Source organism: Hyaena hyaena, unplaced genomic scaffold (assembly GCF_003009895.1).
Source record: "Hyaena hyaena isolate Hyena2069 unplaced genomic scaffold, ASM300989v1 scaffold_280, whole genome shotgun sequence".
NCBI classification, from domain to species: Eukaryota; Metazoa; Chordata; class Mammalia; order Carnivora; family Hyaenidae; genus Hyaena; species Hyaena hyaena.
This window is the reverse complement of record NW_024080912.1, coordinates 314299-337477: the sequence shown is the minus strand read 5'-3', so window position 1 is coordinate 337477 and position 23179 is coordinate 314299. Positions and strand designations below refer to the sequence as shown.

Sequence of the window (23179 nt, the reverse complement as noted above, 5' to 3'; positions counted from 1 at the left end):
CTTATTTGGTTCCATATGTGTGCTCATTTGATTTTTTCTTTAATCTGCTTATAAAATCGTATTGGTGCCTGCATTAATTAACGAGTTAAATAAAATCTTTGACATTTCATGTTTGTATGTGATTATATGGTCTTTAAAATTTTATCTTTTAATTTATTCGACAACGCCGTAGGAGTTGGGGTTAATTTGTAGGAAACTGAGAGCAATGCAGATGGCTCTTGTCTGAGGACAATGCAGATGATGCCAGGCTACAGCACCAGAATCACTGGGTAGAGAAGCAACTGATTTCCCTCCAGTAGAAAAGACAACTTCAAATGTTATAATCTATCACCTTGTAGGATATTAACCAGTTTTCCATCTATTTGCAAATTTATTTCAACATTCTTTTGATTGACTGCATAAATCTCTGTCAAATTAATTGAATCAATTTCTTCATCAATTAAGGAATTGAAGCAAGCCTTGGACATATGTTTTATATTTATTTGCAAGAAGGTCATGGACTTGTGAAAATCATACCTTATTATGTACTAGATCTTACAGATTTCACAAAAATGAGACAGAATCCTTACTCTCAAGAAGTCTAACAGGTGAGGGGTGCTTGGGTGGCTCAGTTGGTTAAGCATGCAACTATGGCTCAGGTTACGATCTCATAGGTCATGAGCAGGTGCCTCACTTCAGGGTGAGTGAGCTTGAGCCCTGCTTTGGATGAGCATGAGCCTGGCTTCTCTCTCTCTCTCTCTCTCAAAAAAAAAAAATCTAATAGGTGAACTGTGACAAATGACAAATATGCAAAGTAGGGGAAATTTCACAAAGTCAATATATATATTATAGAACTCTAAAGAGAGGAGATATTATCCCAACTAGGTTAATTAGGAAAGGCCTCATAGATAATAACTGAAGAGGCTTTTGAGGCAGAAATGGGTGGTATTCCAAGTAGAGGGAATAGCATGAACAAAAAAACTGTAATACAGATACTTGTTTTGTAGATAAGAAAGAGAAGAATAAGAAGTTAGATTTAGATATGTTCCATTTAAAGTACCTGTGAGATACTCCTGTAGCAGAGTTCTGAAAGCAGTTGGAAATGAATACCTAAAGCTTGAGTAAAAGGCTAAATAAGAAATAAAAAATTGAAAATCACTGATCACAAGAGAAAGAGCCTACTGCTACTTTGTGCTGTTATTATATCCAGGTTGTGGTGACTGTTTAGTAATATTAATAGTTTTCATTTATTAAGTATTTACTAGTTTATTCCAGGCTCCTTTATATTCTTTTATTTAAACCTTATGAAAACCCTTGGGTATGGATTGTTATCCACATTTTACAGAGGAGAAGATTGAGGTTCAGAGAGAAGTAATTTGCCCAAGGGCACACTGCTGGTAAATGAAGATGCCAGATTAGAGACTAAGGTATTTGACTCCAAAGCTCATGGTTTTTTTTTTTTTTTTTTTTTTGTATTTTTTTTTTGTTGTTTTTTTTTTGAGAGAGAGAATCCCAAGCAGGCTTGTGCCGTCAGGGCAGAGCCTGATGTGGGGCTCAAACTCATAACTGTGAGATCATGACCTGAGCTGAAATCAACAGTGAGATGCTTAACCGATGCCCCCAAAACTCAAGTTCTTAACCACTAGGCTAAATTGCCTCTCAAAGCTGGTTTTTGTTTTTTAATTTTGTTTGTTCTGTTTTATTTTGTGAGAGGGGTAGAGATGAGGCTGTATGCTCCGAGCATACCGTGGGTCAGGTAAATAAGGCTTGCTAAGCTAAAACTAGAGCTGGCAAGAAGGCCTGGACAGAATCAGAAAAGAACCTTTGATGGCAAATACTCCGTTGGCCACTTATAAATGGCAGGAAGATAAGGAGATGAGAAAGAGGGAAGGCTAGAAAGTTATCTACAAAGTTGAACTGGTGGTTTTTTGTTTTTTTGTTTTGTTTTGTTTTTTTTTACTTAAGATGTTTCAGGTTTTACTGGTTTTACTGCAGGTGTTTCAATTACTTCAGAAACTTGGCCATTTGGGTACCTTTTCAACTTTTGGTAATTATTTAAAATTTGCTTTTCCTTTGAATTCAGCAGGATTCTTTGTTTTTTTTTTTTTTTTTTAATGTTTTNTAATGTTTTATTTATTTCTAAGAGAGAGAGAGAGAGAGAGACAGCGTGAGCAGGGGAGGGTCAGAGAGAGAGGGAGTCACAGACTCTGAAACAGCCTCCAGGCTTCGAGCTGGCAGTCAGCACAGAGCCCGACGCGGGGCTCGAACCCACGAACTGTGAGATCATGACCTAAGCGAAAGTCGGACGCTTAACCGACTAAGCCACCCAGACGCCCCAGGATTCTTTGTTTTTACTGTCCACTGACCTCAGATGTGCTAAGCAGAATAAAATAAATAGGGTTTTCTTCACTTAAAAGCTTGAAAGGGAGAAAAATGCAGACTTGGGGGCCAGCAAGAGTTACTTATGGGAGCAGTGAGTGTAGTGACATCCTACAGAAAGAATTGAGTCCCTTTTTGTAGTCACTCTTGTACCTCTGGGAATTCTTCTGATAACCCCTTTTTGCTCAATTCCTTAAGAATTTTGTGTTTCCTCTGAGCAGGAAATGCCTTTCTATTACATCTGTATAAGAAAGTAGTTGAGGCCCTGGGAGTAGCTATAGCAGACTAGCTATGACTGTCCTAAGTAGATCATCTTCAACAGACTAAAAAATAGTGTAATGATTAAAAGTTTCGGCCCTAGGAGTACCTGGGCAGCTCAGTCAGTTGGGGGTCTGACTCTTGATTTCATAATCTCACAGTTTGTGAGTTCAAGCCCCATGTCAGGCTCAGTGCTGACAGCATGGAGCCTGCCTGGGATTCTCTCTCTCCCTCTCTCTCTGTCCTTTCCCTGCTCGTGCATGCACTCCCTCTCAAAATAAACTACTAAATACATACACACACACACACATAAAAGTGTTAGCCCTAGATTCAGACAGCGCAGATTCTAATCCTGGTTCAAACTTTTATTGATTGTGTGATTTCAGGGGAGTCAGTTTATTTTCTCATTAAGAAAATATTTATTGAGCACCTGCTATATCCTTGTTGTAGGTGCTTGAGATCTAAAACTGAAAAAAATAGACAAAGATTCCTGCCTTTGTGGAACTCATATTTGGTGAGAAGAAGAAACAGATAATAATTAATGAACATAATAAATACATTATATGTTAGAAGATGATGAGTATTACGGGGAAAGAAAAAAGTAGAACTGGGTGAGGGAGATGACTATGGAAACTGGGAGAAATTGCAGTTTTCAACAGGGAGATCTAGACAGGTATTGTGGAGAAGGTAACATTTGGTCAAAGACTTGAAGGAGGCGAAACTGGTAACCAGAATGAGGGTTATGTGGGGAAAGAAAATTCTAGGCAGGGATAACGCTAAGTGCAAGGCCCCTAAAGTAGAAGAAGTGTGTCTGGCATGTGTCTAACAGCAGAGTGCCCACTGAGGTTGCAGTGCTGTGAGAAGGAGGAGAACAGGGGCAACAGGATGGGGACATTCGCAGAGAGCTCTGGAAACCACTGTAGGGACTCAAGCTTTTATTAAAATGGGGGGCCACTGGAGGGTTTAAAGCAGAGGTCAGATATGATCTGACTTAATCTTACAAAGGATCACTCTGGCTTCTATGTTTAAAATATATCGTAAGTGCGCCTGGGTGGCTCAGTCGGTCAAGGGTCTGACTCTTGATTTTGGCTTAGGTCATGATCTCACAGTTAATGGGTTTGAGGCCTGCATTGGGCTCTGCACTGACAGTTGGTCGCCTGCTTGGGATTCTCTCCCTCTCTCCGTCTCTCTCAGAATGAATAAATAAAGTTAAAAAAAAAACAATAAGAAACTAAAACAGACTGCAGAGAGGCAATGGTTACCTAACTGTTTCTTCATGTGGAAAATATGGATAAGGACTTCCATCTCTTAGGGTTGTTGATATAAATGATGAAATATATATATATATATATATATATATATAGGACATAGCAGCCACTCAATAAGTATTAGTTACCATTATTAGCATCATCATCTTCTCAACCAAAAAGTTGTCTTTAAAGTCAAGAATTCTTTGTGGGAAATTTTTAGGGACCAGAAAGAAGGGAGGACAAAGTGCATAGCAAATTGAGTTTTGACATTTTAAGCTCTGATCTAGTTTTGCTGTTTTTATTCAAATTTATGGAAATTTGACATTACTAACCTCTATGATAACTTTGATTACCCTTTATTGAGTATGCAGAACCCTAGTAAGACTGTAGAACTGCAGGAGTTATTTGTTCCTGCAAATAGGGAGGAGTTGATAAAATATGCAAACAATAGAACATATAGATGAAGTTCACTCATTTGTTAACTCAACAAATGGTTATTGAGTTCCTACTATGTGTCAAGTACCATGTTAGGTGCTGGGGACATTGATGAACCAGACTCAGTTCCTATTGTGAGGGAGCAGTACATGTGGCCCGCTGGTGCAATTCAGAGTGAAAAGTGTTTAGGGAAAGTTCTAAGCACAGGGATCTGTCTAAGATATAGACCAAGAAATTTATATCTGTAGAAAGATGGAACAATCCTACTACCTATTTAATTCAATAAAGAACACTTAGATTGCTGAAGGTCCATAAAACACAGCCTTGGTATATCGTAGCTTCTAAGGACAGGTCATGAAAAAATGGTCTAAATAAAAATCAGATAGATGGGGGAACTGATTATTTAATATTTATTCAATTACAGGTCATAATATGTACTGTGATTTAGGGGTGCCTGGGTGGTTCAGTCGGTTGGGTGTCTGACTTCAGCTCGGGTCATGATCTCATGGTCTGTGAGTTCAAGCCCCATGTCGGCCTCTGTGCTGACAGCTCAGAACCTGGAGCCCGCTTCAGATTCTGTGTCTCCCTCTCTCTCTGCCCCTCCCCTGCTCATACTCTGTCTCTCTCTCAAAGATAAAATAAAAAACATTAAAAAATATTTTTTTAAATTTTTAAAAATATTTTTATTTATTTCTAGGAGAGAGAGAGAGAGAGAGACAGCGTGAGCAGGGGAGGGTCAGAGAGAGAGGGAGACACAGACTCCGAAATAGGCTCCAGGCTCTGAGCTGGCAGTCAGCACAGAGCCTGACGCGGGGCTCGAACCCACGAACTGCGAGATCATGACCTAAGTGAAAGTCGGCCGCTTAACCGACTAAGCCACCCAGGCGCCCCTAAAAAATATTTTTAAATAAAATAAAATAAAAATAAGTACTGTGATTCATAGCAAAAACCAGATTAAGAGCTCATGTGGTGGGGCACCTAGGTGGCTCAGCCAGTCAAGCGTCCGACTTTCTCTCAGGTCATGATCTCATGGTTCATGGGTTCAGGCTCTGCATCGGGCTCCGTGCTGACAGCTCAGAGCCTGGAACCTGCTTCCAATTCTGTGTCTCCCTCTCCCTGCCCCTACCTGTCCCATACTCTGTCTCTCTCCCTCTCTCAAAAATAAATTAAAAAAAAAAAAGAGCTCATGTGATTTCCTTTTGGCTGATTTTCCCCCTTTGGGTAGAGTTACTACAAATCTTTGTCTTGTTGCTCAGGGTTGGCTAATCAGTCACAGATATTGTACATGATGACATCTCAGGCACTGAGGGAACACAGCAGTGAGCAAGAGAATCGCATCCTCTATCCTTGGGGAATTTGCTGTCTAGCATAGATGACATACATTATATAAATCATTACCAATGGAATATAAGCTTGATGAGGGTAGGGCCTTGTCTTTTTGTTTTAGTCACTGTTCTATCCCCCGAACCTAGAATAGTTGGTGTGTAGTAGGTCTCTCTGTAAAAATTTATTGTTTATAATATTTAATTAAATAAGCAAAGTACTGCAAAAGAATATAAAGCATAGTATAGGGTACAGCCTAGACTGTAAGAGTTAGGGAAAGATTCCCTGAGGAAGTGATGTTTAAACTGAAACCTAAAAACAAAATAAAACAAAACCTGGCAGAAGAAGACTATATCTCTATCATATTCTGTACTTTCCCTGCACAGACACAATTCAGTTGGAATTGATTCTTTCATCATCTAGGTTTACTGTAAGCTTGGGGAGGTCAGGGGACAAGTCTGTGTATCAACAGAATCTCTGAATCCCTAGAACCTAGTCCATAGTAGGGACTTCACAATGAAGTGAATACTTTTTGAGAAAGAAATTCAAGCATGTAGTATTTGCCAGTGGCATAATTATAGACTCTTAGGAGATGCAATCTTATTTAATGCCATATGCCCAAGTATCTGATTAAAAAGAAGAAAACACTGGGCGCCTGGGTGGCTCAGTCAGTTAAGCATCTGACTCTTGATTTCAGTTCAAGTCATGATCTCATGGTTTGTGAGATGGAGCCTTGCATCCAGCTCTGAGCTGACAGCATGAACCCTGCCTGGAATTTCTCTCTCTCTCTCTGCCCCTCCCCAGCTTGCTCTTTCTCTCTCTCTCTCTCAAAAAATAAACAAAAATTTAAAAAAAGAAAATATTTACCTGTCATAAATCTTGGCAATTCTCAGTTCTCCTCTTCCTTTTCTTAAGCTTATTCTTGTTGTTGAAGCATGAGCCAGAATATGTCCCCCGATGGGTTTTTTTGGGTCTGCCTGAAAACTGAATTAATAAAACACCGTTTCAGGAGTTTTTGAAGTTTATTTATTTATTTTGAGAGTCAGGGCACAAGTAGGGGAGTGGCAGAGAGAGAGAGAGGGAGAAAGAGAGAATCCCAAGCAGGCTCTACACTGTCAGTGCGTGGCCCAATGAGTGGCTCGAACTCCTGAACTATGAGATCATGACCTGAGCTAAAGTCAGACACTTAACGGACTGAGACATGCAGGTGCCCCTACAGCTTTTCAGGGTTTATCATATGGACTATATACAGTAAACTCTGCAATTACAAGGCAATTTTTCTGGGGAGAAGAGCAGGGGATGGGATAGGTGTGTGTTCTAGGCAAGCAGAGGCTCATTTGTTAACTATGCAGTAGGGCAGGGTTTGGAGCTGCTATATACCCCGTTACCATACACTTCAGACATTTGACAGTCCTATGATGAACTGTTTATGTTTTGATTAATTTTTTAAAAGGACAAACCACAAATAAAACATTATTCACTGTCTTAGGATAATTCTTGGGGGTAAGTGATTCTTCTTCTTTATAAAATACGAAGATTGAAATTATCTATTCATTTATTTATCAGAAATATTTATTAAGGGCCTACTATGTCCCAGGCATTATTCTAGTCTAATGAATAAGAAATACCCAGTTATCCTTATGAGGCCATGATGTCAATGAGAGCAGACTGAGAACCTTCTTCTTATTCATTAACTGTTATGTTCAATGTTGCACTCATTATGAATTTGCAGTGAGAATAATCTTGGAAATACCTGTCTCTTTATTACTTAAGCCTAAAGTTTATTCTTCTAAAATAGGATACAGAAAAGATAAGTTTTTACTACATCTGACCATATGAATTAAAATAATATATTACGACTGCAAGGTAGTTACAAATATTATTGATGCTCATCATGATACTCACTAGGGGACTAACATTCACTTGGCAAGAGGTGAAAGGTTCTCAGTAACCCTAATAGTGAACCCTTTACAAAAACCAAGCTGTAGAAATCCTCAATAAAATACTAGCAAACCAAATCTGGCAGCATATTAAAAGGATTACACACCGCGACCAAGTAGGATGTACTTTAGGAATATAAGAGTGGTTCAATATAGGGAAGTCATCAGTGTAATATACAGTATCAATAGAATGAAGGGGAACCCCCCCCCCATAATCATCCCAGCTGATGCAAAAGAAAACCTAGGCTTTGAAATCATCAATAAGGGGAACTGAATATAAACTAGTAAGTTATACTTGATCAAAATAAACTATGACATAGCATAATAACCTCAGCCCTGGGAGAATACGGTTACAAGTCCATTTAAATTCTGCTTGTTCCATGATGGTGTTTAGGATTCTAGTTACTCTAAGCATGAGGATGAGATAGCAGGATGTGGCTGACTGGCATGAGGTTAAATGGATTGGCAGGCGGTGGGGATAAGAAGCTCTTTGGGAAAGGAGACTGCTGTTACAAACTGCTGCTAGGTTAAATGGCTCAGGGGCTAGGACCAGAAGACCCCTGGCTGGGGGCTGATAGGATTGGCTAAGATTCAGCAGGTCCAATGTTGGAACAAACACAGATCATTAGTTTTGGAGTGAACCACTGTCAAGAAAGTAGCAGCCAGACACAGTTAAGACTGACAGCAGTTAAGAAGTCAGAAGGCTTGGGGTACCCAGGTGGCTCAGTTGGTTAAGTGTCCGACTTGGTTTCGGCTCAGGTCATGATCTGTTTGTGAGTTCGAGCCCTGCATCGGGCTCTGTGCTGGCAGCGCGGCGCCTGCTTGGGATTCTCGTTTCTTCTCTCTCTGCCCCACCCCCACTTGCTCTGTCTCTGTTACTCTCAAAATAAATAAATAGACTTAAAAAATAAGTCAGAAAACTCTATACCACATCTTCTTTACCCATCCTCAGTTGGTGGACATTTGAGCTTTTCCCATAATTTGGCTGTTGTCAATAATGCTGCTATAAAATCAGGGTGCATGGCTTCCTTTGATTTAGTGTTTTTGTATCCTTTGAGTAAATACCTAGTAGTGCCATTTGCAACAATGTCGATGGAGCTGGAGAGTGTTATGCTAAGCAAAATAAGTCAGTCAGAGAAAGACAAATACCATATGATCACTCATATGTGGAATTTAAGAAACAAAACAAATGAGCAAATGGGGGAGAAAAAGAGAAGTAAACCAAGAAACAGACTCTTAACTATAGAAAGCAAACTGAAGTGCCCACGCGGGGCACTTCGTTGACAGTGTGGAGCCTGCTTGGGATTCTCTCTCTCTCCCTCTCTCTCTGCCCCTCCCCTGCTCATGCTCGCTCTTTGTCAAAATAAATAACCTTAAAAAAAAAGATTTAAAGAATGAACTGATGGCTACCAGAGGGAAGCTGGGGGGAGTGGATTAAGTAGGTGATGGGGATCAAGGAGTCCTCTTGTGATGGACACTGGGTGCTGTACGAACTGTTGAGTCAATAAATTCTACACCTGAAACTAATATTACATAGTATGTTAATTAAGTGGAATATAAAGAAAAACTTAAAAAAAAAGTCAAAAGGCTAGGTTGCTTTCTGCAAGGCAGTTGAAGGTATAAGAAGCAATAAAATGATCTCAGTTGGATAAAATAGCTGGAGCTGAGGTATCTGTATAATGCTTAGAGACCAATGCCACTCTTTTTTAATGGAATTAAATTGTCCAGATCATCCTACATTATCAGTGGTTCTTCAAGGTCTTAAAAGAGCCCTATGTTCTATACAGATAGGCTGCTTGAGATGTTGATGATATCAAACATATCAAGTTGTGCACTCTGAACTATACTTACACTTCCCTAATGTGCTTTTCGTGTTGTGCCCTTAGTGCTATTATTCATCTACTATATTCCCCCTCAATCTCTCTTCTGTTACCTGTTACTAAGCTCCTTAAGGGCAGACAAGACTGTATTTAACTTTGTAGTAACCAGCTACATACTGGGTCCTCAAAAATATTTTTGAGGGGTGTCTGGGTGGCTCAGTGGGTTAAGCGTCTGACTTCGGCTCCAGTCATGATCTCACGGTTCAAACTCACATAGGGCTTTGTGCTGATAGCTCAGAGCCTAGAGCCTGCTTCGGATTCTGTGTCTCCCTCTTTCTCTCTGCCCCTCGCCTGCTCACACACTCTCTCTCTCAAAAATAAACATTAAAAAAGTTTTTTTTTTGAACATAAGGTGTGGAAGTCACAAAAATATCAAGAAGAATATTGGACGATAGAAAGATTAGTGCTTCCACAGAAGTTAGTTCAATTAGAAATTTCCATCAAGGGGAGACAAGAAGGAGAGTAAGCTAAATGGGTGGGGAGAAGTTTCCACAGCTATGGCTACTGCTTCTCACAGCTGGTCTCTCAGTACTGCTTAGTAATTCTATACGAGCAGGCTTGGTCTCCTTAAGCCCCCTTTTCCATTCTTGTTCCTTCCTCTCAGATAACAATGCCTGCTTCTTTATAACAAAAAAAAAAATGAGGGCTCTCAGGAAGAAGCTCCCTCAACCTCCCCTTCTTTCTGCCATTTTCATACTTATCTACGATTGTACTCATCCTTCCTTCTTCCCTCTCAAACTTTTCTTTTTTCTTATTCCAAGTCCTCTCATACCTTGATGCCTTTGTACACACACTTCCCTGTAAATGAAAGCCCCTTCCCCACTGTGTTTGTTTGTTTACCCACTTGCCCACCAAGTGTCAGCCCTTCTTGGAAACCTTGCCTGATTCTCTGAAACAGAGTAGAGCCTGCCTTGTCTGTGCTCTCACTCCACCATATATTCCTCTTTTAAAGGACACTACATTGGAATTGGAATTTTTAATCTATGGGTCTCAGTCCCCTACTCTACTCCAAACCCTTATTCCTCTTTGTAATTCCAGTGCCTAGAAAAGTGCCTATAATGTAAAAAGCACAGAATAAATATTGTTGAATGAACAGAGAGGAGGACAATTTGGATTTCCCTGGTCTAGATCCTTTTGGATAGAGATTTGTGACACATCTTCAAAGAAGTTATAATTCAAGGAAATTTTGAAAGGTGTTCTCACAGAAAAGTAAATATAAAGGGAGATAGAATTTCTCTCTAACTGAAGTAATCCAACCCCACCTCGTTTCAGATAATTTAAAGAACAGGAAGGTGGAGCATTTAGATGTATAGCCATGTTTTTTTCTTAGCAAATTATTGTTTGCTGTTACCAGTGTGGTACCTTATGCACAAAAGAGAATAGGTACTACTGCTTGTTACTGATTACTGGAGGTGAGGAGCCTGAATGTTAAGAATGTTACCTCCAAAGGGAGATGATTTCGAATGAACTAAATGGGGAAATAAATTACAGAATGTCAAACGTACTAGGAAAACATATAGAAAAGATATTATGGGAAGAAAAATGTCCTCAGAAATGATTCATAAACTAAGAGGTTATATGCAATCAAATTAGATTTTAACATACCATAACAGCCTTAGCTCTGGGAGCATATCAAGCCAATTCAAATTCTACTTGCTTCATCTCGGTGTTCAGGATTCTGTGTAGAATTTTGCATAGAATTTAAGCTCTTAACCTTTCTTATAACACTTTGCTAATTTAGTAAAAGATATAGACTCTTCCCCAGAAAAAATGTACATATGTACTTACACAAACTTTTCATGTGAGTTTAAGGGATTCATGGTTTCTCTCTCCTCTGGGTATTAGTAATAGTAATAAGAGTTAAGATTTATTGAATCCTTACTATGTGGCAGATGCTCTTCTTAACTTATCCAGTGACTTCCTTTTGCTTCAATTCCATATTTAGCAAATAACTTTGGGTTAAAATTTGAATTCCTAGAGAGGTCTGCCTACAAGGAGAGAATGCACTGGTTATAAGAACCTCGAATGTGGTTACATTTTTCGTTATCAGTTAACTGGCCCTCTGATCCCTCCTCCATGAAGGAGTCTCTTGAGCTTGATTAATGTGAGTCTGCCCCTGAGAAATAGATTGGTTCTCAGTAGGCAACCAAATTAAATCTCTGCCTATAAGGCTGAGGGCCCTGAACTCTGGTCAATTCAGCATAGTAATGGATACATCCCTGCAAAGTTTCTCAAATGACAGCTTGCCAACCTCTCCCCAGGCATATAAGGGAATGTACTGTGTGGTATATGAACTTTGGAGTTAGACCTGGGTTCAAGTTCACAGCCATGTGACCTCAGAGAATTGTTCAAACATTTTAAGTGTCTGTTTCTTCATTATAAATGGGGAGTGTGTGGGTGGGAATAAAGGTATCTAACTGGTAGGGTATTTGTAAGAATAAAATGAAATAGTTTAGGTAAGACATTAGCCCAGTGGCTACAATCAGCTGCTTTCTCAATCCTGACTCAAACACATATCATCGGTGTTGCCTTGGGCTAGTTACTTAGCTTTATGAACTTTGGTGTCTTTAACTGTAAAATGGGAACAAAAAGACTTTACCTCTTAAGGGCTATCATGAGGATTCAAGACATATTTAATAGAACTCATTGAAAGCCTACTACATGCCAAGAACTGTACCAGGTCACTTATGTACATTAGCTCTACCCTTACACTGATCTTGGCACATGAGAGATACTAAACAAATGGTAGCTTGATTATTTAATTAAATGATTCAGTTAAAACAGTCACTCTTTCAATGACATGTAGACTAAGAAACTTTTCTTAAAGTTTCTTTTGTTTTTTAATTTTTTTTAAATGTTTTATTTATTTCTGGGAGAGAGAGAGAGACAGCATGAGCAGGGGAGGGTCAGAGAGAGATGGAGTCACAGACTCTGAAACAGGCTCCAGGCTCTGAGCTGGCGGTCAGCACAGAGCCCGACGCGGGACTCGAACCCACGAACCGCGAGATCATGACCCAAGCGAAAGTCGGACGCTTAACCGACTAAGCCACCCAGGCGCCCCTCTTAAAGTTTCTTTGAACTTCTTGAGTATTCTAGCAGTTATAACTAAGGCTTGAAGTAAAGTACGAGAAGGTATAGCATTCCGCATCCTTTGAGAAGGCTTTAATTTACTTCTATTTCTGATCCAGTAAAAACAGCTTCAGAAAACCACCCACATCCCTCCTTTAGCCTATTCTTGTTTCCCTTTCTTTCATATATTTTTTTCTCTTCTTTCCTCCTTTTCACAGGGGATGGGAGAGTATGACGAGTAGGAGGAAGAGAGAGGGGTGGGTACAAAGGGGCCAAGAGAGATTATGTCACTTATCCCCATCTGGTTTAACAGACACAGCATATTACATTGTTGAGGGTAAGACCCAAAACAGTCTGACCTTCAAACCAGGGTGCTGGGGTCATGAAGCACAAGATTGTGGTGACGGTAGGCAGGTTACATTTTCCTAGGAGCAGCATAGGGAGCATAGTGCAGTGAGGCTAAAAGAGCATCAGCTTTGAAATCAAAGATTTGATTTGAACCTAGGTTCAAATCCTGGCTCCGGGTTTTATTTATTTACTTAGAGAGAACATGCACATGCAGGGGAGGGGCAGATAGAGGAGAGGGACCATCCCAAGCAGGTTCCACAGTGACAAGTGCAGAGCCTGACATAGGGCTCAGCCGCACAAACTATGAAGTCATGACCTGAGCCAAAATCAAGAGTCAGACGCTTAAATGGCTGAGCCATCCAGGCACCTCCAGCTCCCATTTTTAAACTGTATGATTGGGCAAATAGATACTCTGAGCCTCTATTTCCTCCTTTACAAATTAGGAATAATAGTAGTATCTACCTCAAATACTGGTTGGAGTGGGGACCTTCAGGGGCCTGTCCAAGGGCAAGTTGGTACTGTCCCTGAGGGACAGCTGGGATTCCTGGCACTTTGGACTTGCTAAAGAGGAAGCTTTTGGATGGAATTTTTGAGAAGGGGTATACTGAGGAGAGAACGGCTGAGTGAACATGCCCAAGAATGAGGAAGATTCTTTGAGATTAAGGGAAGATAGGGAAAGAAGAGTACCGCAAAAAGAGAAGAATTTGGGGGAAAGAGAAAAGATTTTTTTTAATGTTTATTTATTTATTTATTTATTTAGAGAGAAAGCATGAGCAAGCAGGGGAGGGGCAGAGTGAGAGAATCCCATGGGCTTGATCTCATGGCCCTTAGATCATGACCTGGGCTGAAATCAAGAGTCAGATGCTGATGGGGCGCCTGGGTGGCTCAGTCAGTTAAGTATCCTACTTCAGCTCAGGTCATGATCTTGCAGTTTGTGAGTTTGAGTCCTGCATCAGGCTCTGTACTGACAGCCCAGAGCCTGGAACCTCTCTTGGGATTCTGTGTCTCCCTCTCTTTCTGTCCCTCCCCCACTCATGCTCTGGCTCTCTCTCTCAAAAATAAATAATAAAAAATAAAAAATAAAAGAGTTAGATGCTTAACTAACTGAGCCACCGGGTGCCCCAAAGATTTTTTATTTTTTTGAGAGAGATAGAGATTGTGAGTGAGCAAGGAGCAGAGAGAGAGAGAGAGAGAGAGAGAGAGAATCCTGAAGCAGAGCTCAAGCCTATCTGATATGGGGCTCGAACTCACAAACTGTGAGACCATGACCTGAACCAAAATTAGATGCTTAACCGACTGAGCCACCTAGGCACCCCCAAAAACTGTCTTTAAAAGATTTTATTTTTTTAACTAATCTCTACACCACCCAACATGGGGCTCAGACTCACAACCTCAAGATCACTAGTCATGCTCCACTGACTGAGCCACCCAGGTGCCCCAAGAAAAGATGGTTTTTTAAAAGGGGTATGTTTAAGAAGTTTTGTTAAGTAATTCTCCCCACCCCCACCATTTTCTCATAAAGTACGCAGAAACATCTACACTCTTTTCCAGACTTTAAAGACGGAATTCTGGGTTTTGGGCTAGGGGGACATGTAGCAATATTTTGAGATCTGCTTGATAGAAAGAACAGGGGGGCCTAGGGAGCCTGAGTTATGCTGGGAGGATATGAGAATTATATAAGATGATGCATAAAAGCACCTGGCACATGGTAAGCAATCAATAAATTAAAGTCCTCTTAATCTCTTAATGCAGTTCAAATAGTTTATTTTTATTATTTATTTATTTAAGTTTTTATTTTATTGAAGTAATCTCTACACTCATTGTAGGGCTCAAACTCACAACTCCAAGATCAAGGGTGGAATGTTCTTCTGATTGAGCCAACCAGGCACCCCTGGAGTTCGAATAGTTTAAATGACCTGCTCAAGGTCACCAGGCTTGTGAGCTTGGCTTAATATTTTTTCTTCAACCACATTGCCTCTTAATTTACGCAAATGACGTTGAATCAGTGGGTGACACTGCTAGAGAATAAAGTGACTGCACATTGACAAGACTGCCAATGTTCTAAGATGATCTTTTGTCTTAGCAAAACCAAATACACAAATGAAGTAGGTGGTCTTATTTGTTACTCCTATGATTTGCCCCGGCGCGGCGCTTTGTGGGCTGATACTTTCACTTTTTATCTCCAGGCCTTCATCAGCTGGGTCATTCTAGTTCTAAAATCTGTATCTGTGAGCCTGTCTGGGAGCTAAAGCTCTGCTGTATGAGACAGCAGCTCCTCGCCTCTATAATTTTGTTCCTTTTTAATACGATGTGCCATCAAGTATAATGCATGGGATATAAGCCTCAATTATTGTCAGCATACTTGGGGACTCATACCAATTATAGTGCTATTTCTCTGACAGGTCCCAGGCGAGCTGCAGCTTGGAGTCCTTCAACACTGAGAAACAAAGATTTTCTTTATGGGAGGTTTTCTAATACCATTTGAGATCCTTTAGTTTAAACCTGTACTTTTTTGTTCTTTTTCATTGAGTTGTGGCAATTTATGTGCTTTATATGAAGACGTGCACTTAATTTATATTGTTATAATTTAATATACTTCAGAATATACTAATTATAGTGAAGTTTGATTGCTCACAACTTGGCTCAGTGGAGAAGATGATGTTTCAAAGCAGAGTCACCCAGCAAAAATACTAGTCTTTGTTACCTTCTCTGGCTCTCAGCTCACTTCATTATAAACCTCCTCCCCTCTCTGCTCCTTCAATTATTTCCTGTCACCTCTCTATTTCTCCTTTCACTGTCTTATTGGAGTCAATTCAAAATGGCTTTATTCTTTTTGAACTTTCTACAAATATAAGAAAAAGAACCCCTATCTGACCCGATTTCCACAGATCTCCTTTGCCTTCTAACTCTAGATAGACAGTTTTGGCCTCTGCAGTGTTCCCTCCTCACACCTGAAGAAAGAACATTGCTCTTTAACTTGTACTGTTTTATTTGAATACAACCCACTTCCTCCCTCTGAGCCAATGAGTCATTTTCTCTTTTTAAAGTGAGCCCTAAAAATCTTCCATTTCTCTTCAGTTTAAAATTACACTTTGTGAAGTACTTCATGTCCTGTGTATGAAAGACACCCTATAAAACAGAGAAGATTGCCTTAACCACTCGAGGACTACAGGCAATGCATGACCTACCAAGTCTGCACAATTCTGAGTTAAGTGGACATCACTTATTTTCTTCTCTATGAAGGCAAGATTCATAGTCTTTTGTTTGCTAGTGAATTCCCAGAATGTTGATACATAGCAGATTTTTTAAATTTATTTTTTTTAATAGTTTTTATTTATTTTTGAGACAGAGCATGAGCAGGGGAGGAGCAGAGAGAGAGGAAGACACAGAATCTGAAACAGGCTCCAGGCTCTGAGCTGTCAGCACAGAACCTGACGCGGGGCTCAAACCCACGAAGGGCGAGATCATGACCTGAGCCAAAGTCGGACACTTAACTGACTGAGCCACCCAGGAGCCCCTATCGGAGATTTTTCAATAAGTATTTATTGAATGAATAAATGATTGATTCCCCCTCCTCGATCTTTTTAACTTGCTTAATACCATTCATGCAGTTAATGTTTTTCACATTGGAATCTCCTGTGATTAAGTAGAAAATACTCATAAAAGAGTATCGAAAAGTGAGAGATATAAATTGCAGAAGATGCAGCAATATTCTTAGGATTAGTTTAGAAAATGCCTAAAGAGGGGCGCCTGGCTGGCTCAGCTGGTGGAACATGTGACTTCTTCTCTTGGGGTTTTGAGTTTGAGCCCTACATTGGGGGCAGAGATTACTTAAAAATAAAATCTTGGGGTGCCTGGGTGGCTCAGTCAGTTAAGCCTCTGAGTCTTGATTTTGGCTCAGGTCATGATCTTATGGTCCTGAGACAGATCCCCATGTTGGGCTCTGTGATGAGCGTAGAGCCTGCTTAAGATTCTCTCCCTGTCTCAAAAAAAAAGAAGATTAAAAAAAAAATTCTCTCTCTCCCTCTGCCCCTCTCCCCTGCCTGTGCTCTCTCTCTCTAAAATAAATAAATAAATAAATAAGTAAAAAAATAAAATCTTTAAAAAATTTAAAAAGTAAAGAAAATGCCTAAAAAGAGACACATATGTTTCAGCACAATTTACAAATTTTACATTGGCATATCAAACACTTTTAAGTACATATATATCAATGATCCATTTATCTGTTATTATATGATATATTGCCTCAGTTAAAATTTTTTTTTAATGTTTATTTAGGTTTGAGAGTGACAGAGTATGAGTTGGGGAGGGGCAGAGAGAGTGGGGGAGACGCAGAACCCCAAACAGGCTCCGGGCTCTCAACTGTCAGTACACAGCCCGACGCAAGGCTCAAACTTGGGAACAGCAAGATCATGACCTAAGCCAAGGTCAGACGCTTAATCGCCTAAGCCACCCAGACTCCCCATCTCAGCTTTAAATAAAACGATCTTGGAATCCCCAGAGCAATAACTGATTTAACCACGAAGCTTCAATGGATGCTAAAACCAATTGGTGAAAGCTTATTGCAGAACACGATATTTACACACATCTCAAAGTATCCCCCCACAAACTGCTTATTCATTATAAAGGTGACAAGGTCTTTTACAATGGGGAAATCTTGTAAACACCATCTTAATCACATGATAAAACTTGACATCACTAATGATGGGACAAACTGACATCGTGTGCCTCCTGATATGATCTATAGAGAAGGTCATATTATTGCTTAAGTAATTTTCCTGCCAAACATGTTTAATATTTTAAATAATGAGGAAAAACACCCTCCAAACTGAGGGACACTCTGAAAAACAGCTGACCTGTACTCTTCAAAACCGTCAGTGTCATAAAAGCCTAACAAATGCTGAAGAGCTGTTTTGATTAAAGGAGACTAAAGAGACATAACGCCTCCATGCAGTGCGTGATCCTCATTGGTCCCGAATCAGAAACAAAACGTAAAAACCCCAACAGCTACAACAGACATTACCGAGACAAATGGAGACACTTGAATACAAATATATATGAGATAACACTAGTGTGCCCATGTTACATTTCCTGCCTGTGATAGTTCTACTGTGGAATGTCCTTGTTCTTACAGGAAATACGCTGAAGTAGTAAGAGGTGAAGTGTCATATTATCTGTAAATAATTCTCAATGGTTCCATTGGAAAACCTCTCATATGGTTCACCAGAAAAGATACACACACACACACACACACACACACACACACACATTTGAATATGTGTACCTATGGGGAAAGAGTTGTTACACACACACACACACACACACACACAAAACACAAGAGAGAAAAAATCTGGCAAATGTTAAGAACAGATGAACCTTGGTGAATGGTATATGTGTATTCATTGTACTGACTTGCAACTTTTCTCTGGTTAAAATTTTTTTCTAAATATAAGCTCGTTGAAAAGACTGACATCACGAATGCGGGGTTATTTTGATTGCTTATTCAGATACATATAGCTCAAAATGTCTGATGGTGTGGCAACTAATCTTTCTTTGAATCTTCTGTTTTCATCATCCTATTTTAGGACTCCTTGCCTTTCTGTTCACCGCCATCTGTCAAGCAGAGCCATCAATAGGTCTGTGATGTGCACAGACACCTCAACGGATTCTGAATATGCCTAGTGTGAACTGAAGCTCTGTTTCTTCTAACCGGAGACTTCTCTCACAGGGCCTCTTACAACTGTATCTCATGTATCTCCTATAGGGAGCCTTCCTTTTTGTTTTTTGGCTGATAGCTTGTTAGTACAATAGAAGCCATCCATGTATATGGAATATAAATTTTCATCTTTTTCTTATTGTCTTCCAATAAATATCCTTTTAGTCCTAGACAAAAGGGGAGCCCAAAGTATCCCTGAAAATGGTTAAACTATTGCTTTATTTTATAAAGAACTAGAGATTCTGGATAACACGTGATATTTGAATTTATGAAGTAATAGGCACTGTGGAATAGAGTGATGTGTGATATATTTGTCCCCACATCAGAACTGATCATTTTGGAATTATTTTCTGTTCTTCACTAACCTTTCTGATATTAACTGAAACATAAAAGTAGAATATTGGGGCTTACGTCATAGTTGCTCCAGGATCAGCAGTCATTTGATTGGTCACAAACACAGCCACGTTATATTCTGCATCAATAAATAAAATTGAGAGACTAAGAGAATGGCAATATGAAAGTTCATTGTTTAGATTTCAGAGTTTAGGAATACTATGCTATACATTTATTTTGTAAATAATATGTTCCTATTTTTTCATTGATAACATAAATTAAATTTATTATTGTTATTACTTCTTAGGTACCTTATTTTGATTTAAAATCAGTATTTTGGTTTACTAAAAGAGCTGTGGTCCCATGAATTTTATTTTTAAAAAATGTACTGCCTCCTGACATTATGCTGCAAAGCCTTCTCAACAGTCACAGATGCAACTCTGATAGTACCATTTATTTTAAAAATCTACCTTCTGAGATTTTTTGGAGTCGTGACAACATCTGGGCCAATTTTTGCTGCCGTTCAGCCAACTCCCCACGACCGCTGAAATCCACTCGAAAAAGGGCCATTATTGAATCAATGATCTATACGGGATTCACATAAAAATAAATGTGCATTTGGAAATGGAAAGAAGTTAATCTGCATTGGAATTAATAGGAGAAAAATGGTAAGTTAAGTAGCTCTGTGAGGGAGCAGTATTGAAAAGCTCGTACCAACAGCTTGAAGATGCCAGCCTCTTCGTGGAACTTTGCTGCTACGTAATCAAGTAGCTCCATCTGATGTTCACCTGGTGGGAAATGCAGGAAGAAAATGTTATAAAAGCTAGAAGAAGCAGAGGCTAAGATCATGTATGCTCTTGGAGTCAGGCAACAGAGAGGACTGAAAGGGTTTTCTCGGGCATCTGGGTGGCTCAGTCGGTTAGGTGTCTGACTCTTGGTCATAATCTCACAGTTTCGTGAGTTCGAGCCCCGGGTTGAGCTCTACATTGACAGAGCAGAGCCTGCTTGGGATTCTCTTTCCTCTTCTCTCTCTGCTCCTCTGTCACTGGTGTTCTCTTTCTCAAAATAAATAGACAAATCTTAAAAATAAAAGAAAGAAATTTCTTAATTATTTATGGAGTTTTTTATTCAAGTTTTGGGGGGCAGAGAGAGAGAGGGACATTAGATCTAAAGCAGGCTCTGGGCTGACGGCAGTGAGCCCGATGTGGGACTTGAAACCCTGAACCAGGTAATCATAACCTGAGCTCAAGTCGGACACTCAACCAGCTGAGTCACCCAGGCGCCCCTACTTATGGCTTTACTAAATATGATTCCAGTCTGCCTTAGCATGTATGCCAAATGCTACATTATCCAAAAAGAATGTTATTCTCTGTTTCAAAGACAAAGAACAAGAAATCATTTGAAGGCATTTTAATATCTAAGGAGTTGCCAGAGGATAGATAACATTTGTGGACTGACTAAATCAATTGGGAGGAAAGTAAAATGAAAAGAACAGTTATACGTATCACCGAAATAATAAACCAGTGCTGCCAACCTTAAAACAGCCTAAGCATCCACTTAGCATGGGGCTCTTACTAGTATATGCACGTGCATAGAGTACATTGTCCAGTACCGCATCATGGTCTACATTGAAGCGGTCAGCAATGTCCCGAAGACGATCTGGACGGCTGGAGGAGGCCAAGATTAAGGATCCAATAAATCAATTCCAAAAAAGTTTAGACAACTACAAACGGTAATACCTTAAGTAAGAAAACTAGCAGAGAGGCGAACGACACCCCTGCAAAGGTATTCTGCAGGAGGCAAATAATCACTTAAAATCTATATCAGATTTTATTTTTTTCTTAAGTGCCCAAGTTAACAAATACTTTAGGTAGTAATAACAGTGATGGAAATGATGAAGCAGGGATGAATTTAAATATTAAATAATCCAGGGGAGCCTGGGTGACTTAGTCGGTTAAGTCTCAGACCCTTGAATTCAGCTCAGGTCACAGGGTCATAGGATGAAGCCCCCTCGAACCCTTTGTGGGGCTCCCCACTGAGCATGGAGCCTGCTTAAGAGTCTCTCTCTGCCCCTCTCCCCACCTTGTGTCTATGCTCTCTCTCTAAAATAAATAAATAGATACTAAATAACCTAATATTTATAATAACTTTGGAAGCTACTTGTTATGACCTATATTACATTTTACAGATAAGGACACTGACCAATCAGTTACAAGAGAAAGACTAGAAACTAAGATTTGTGCCTTTCTTTGATCTCAGTTCTATAGAAGTAGATCTACCCTGGGAAGATAATATCACTGAATCATAATTCAAGTCACTTCGAAGTGAATTAACTCATTCTCTTTAAACTTATTTAATATGAAATAATTTAATATACCATTAACTGTGAGTTGCCAACAAATGATAAGCTTGACTACATGAACCAAAGGATCAAAAAGTAATTTTAAGGATCAGAAGGAAATTATCAACCTATGGTTTTTGGTTTATTTAGGGTTTAAAATCTACCTTCTCCTAAAGGACTTGTGTTAGCTTGCTGAAATTAGCAAATTCATAGGAAGGCACATTCAGTGCACTGGCAAAGGTATTTTGGAAGATGCTAATCATCACTTATACCCATCTGAACTAGATAGGAATAACAAACATTTTTTAAGTCTTATCCATGGTCTCATTTCACTTCACTTTGTTTATGGTATTTTTATAATACTGATCATACTATAACTAACTGTAAAACAAGGACAATTTACAATCTTATTTGTGACATTTACAACTGGTTCCATATATGTTGCATTGGATTGTCTTTAGATTTCCCAGCCATCTGGGAAATGTGCATATCCTAATGCAGTAATATGTTCTTTTCTTAAAAGTTTAGTGACAACCACTAAAATCTTCCATTGCCACTGAGTGTGGACATTTTTGGTGGACAAGCCAAAAAAGACAAAGAATTGGAAGACGTAATAAAAATGTTTTTCACTACATTACTTTTTACAGAACCCAGTTACTATGTGACTGGGTGCGTAAAAGGTGGACTTATGCTGAAGAAAGTTCAACTCAATCTATAAATATTTGTTAACCAATTATCATATGGAATTGACAATCATTTTAACCAACTCCCAGTGCATTGTGGGAGATAAGAGGAATTGTAAGACAATCCATATTATAGGTAAACATAAAACATAATTAAGAAGGCAAAATATAAACATCTAAAAAAGAAAATATCAAGAGAGAGCAGTGTGAGAAAAACCAAAGGAATGAGAACATTCCAATGGGGCTCTTGAATGTCCTTGTCACCCCCCCCCGCCCCAGCTGTTCCTCCCTACTCCCTCTTGCACATGACTTAGCTCCAAACAGTTCCCCTCTACCATTCTCGATAAAATCCAAATTGCCCAAACAGTGGCTGTTCATCTGCAAGAACAATTCTTCCCTCTTTAAGCACCATTCTTAATCAACTATTTCTGAAACTAGCTGAACTCCAGCTGTGCTCCTCTTGCTACAGCCCTATATAGTCTTCCACCCTCCTTCCCCAAGTTTGGAGTCTCCTTCAGAGTCTTCACAGGCCCGCTATTTCCAAATAAAGTCTTTTCTGCACGTGGTTCTGTTTTTTCCCTTCTACTAGCGTATTTTAGATAGTAAATTCTGTAACAGCTTAGGAAGGACCAGGTTTTTTAAGCTGAACAGTGAGAGATTAGAAAAGGCAGGCCTTCAAAGGACAGTCTTAAAGGATTCGTATGATTCAGAATGCCTGTGAGGTAGGGATCAGATACCCCAGGAGGAGGATAGAAATATAGCCTGCTGGGCGCCTGGGGGGCTCAGTCAGTTACAGGTCCGACTTTCAGCTCAGGTCATGGTCTCACGGTTTGTGATTTTGAGCCCTGTGTCCAGCTCTGGGCAGACAGCTCAGAGCCTGGAGCCTGCTTCCAATTCTGTGTCTCCCCCTGTCTCTGCCCCTGCCCCGCTTGCACTCTGTCTCTCTCTCAAAACAAGCAAACAAACAAACAAATAAATGTTAAAAAATTTTAAAGAAACATAGCCCACAAATTTCTCTATGGCCAAATTAACATTTAAGAGTGGGAGCAAAATAAAGGCATTTTCAGACAAGCCAGGGCTCAAAGTTTACCACTTGGATTACTTTTCTGAAAGAATGACTTGAGCAGGTACTTCAATAAAACAAAAATGCCAGAAAGAAGATTTGGGATGCAAGAAACTATAATAAACAGAGAAAATGAGTACTTTCATAGTTTAACTAATTACTGCTGTACAATGTTTTCATGT

The 23179-nt window shown here is 39.6% G+C and overlaps 1 protein-coding gene across 3 annotated transcripts in view; it reads right to left on the bottom strand.

Annotated features, from left to right (window-relative positions):
- Nucleotides 1–23179, bottom strand: part of DMC1 (DNA meiotic recombinase 1) — a 38254-nt gene that overhangs the window by 1734 nt on the left and 13341 nt on the right. Inside the window, exons 9-13 of one of the 3 annotated variants that reach the window (XM_039246162.1) lie at nt 20486–20577; nt 19625–19698; nt 19381–19495; nt 18989–19049; nt 6492–6608 (exon numbers count right to left, since the gene is read on the bottom strand). In XM_039246162.1, coding sequence (XP_039102093.1) covers nt 6492–6608; nt 18989–19049; nt 19381–19495; nt 19625–19698; nt 20486–20577 — 459 coding nt within the window. Of the gene's footprint in view, nt 1–6491; nt 6609–15916; nt 15991–18988; nt 19050–19380; nt 19496–19624; nt 19699–20485; nt 20578–23179 lie in introns of those variants that run through there. The other 2 variants (XM_039246164.1, XM_039246163.1) reach the window with 2 other exon arrangements.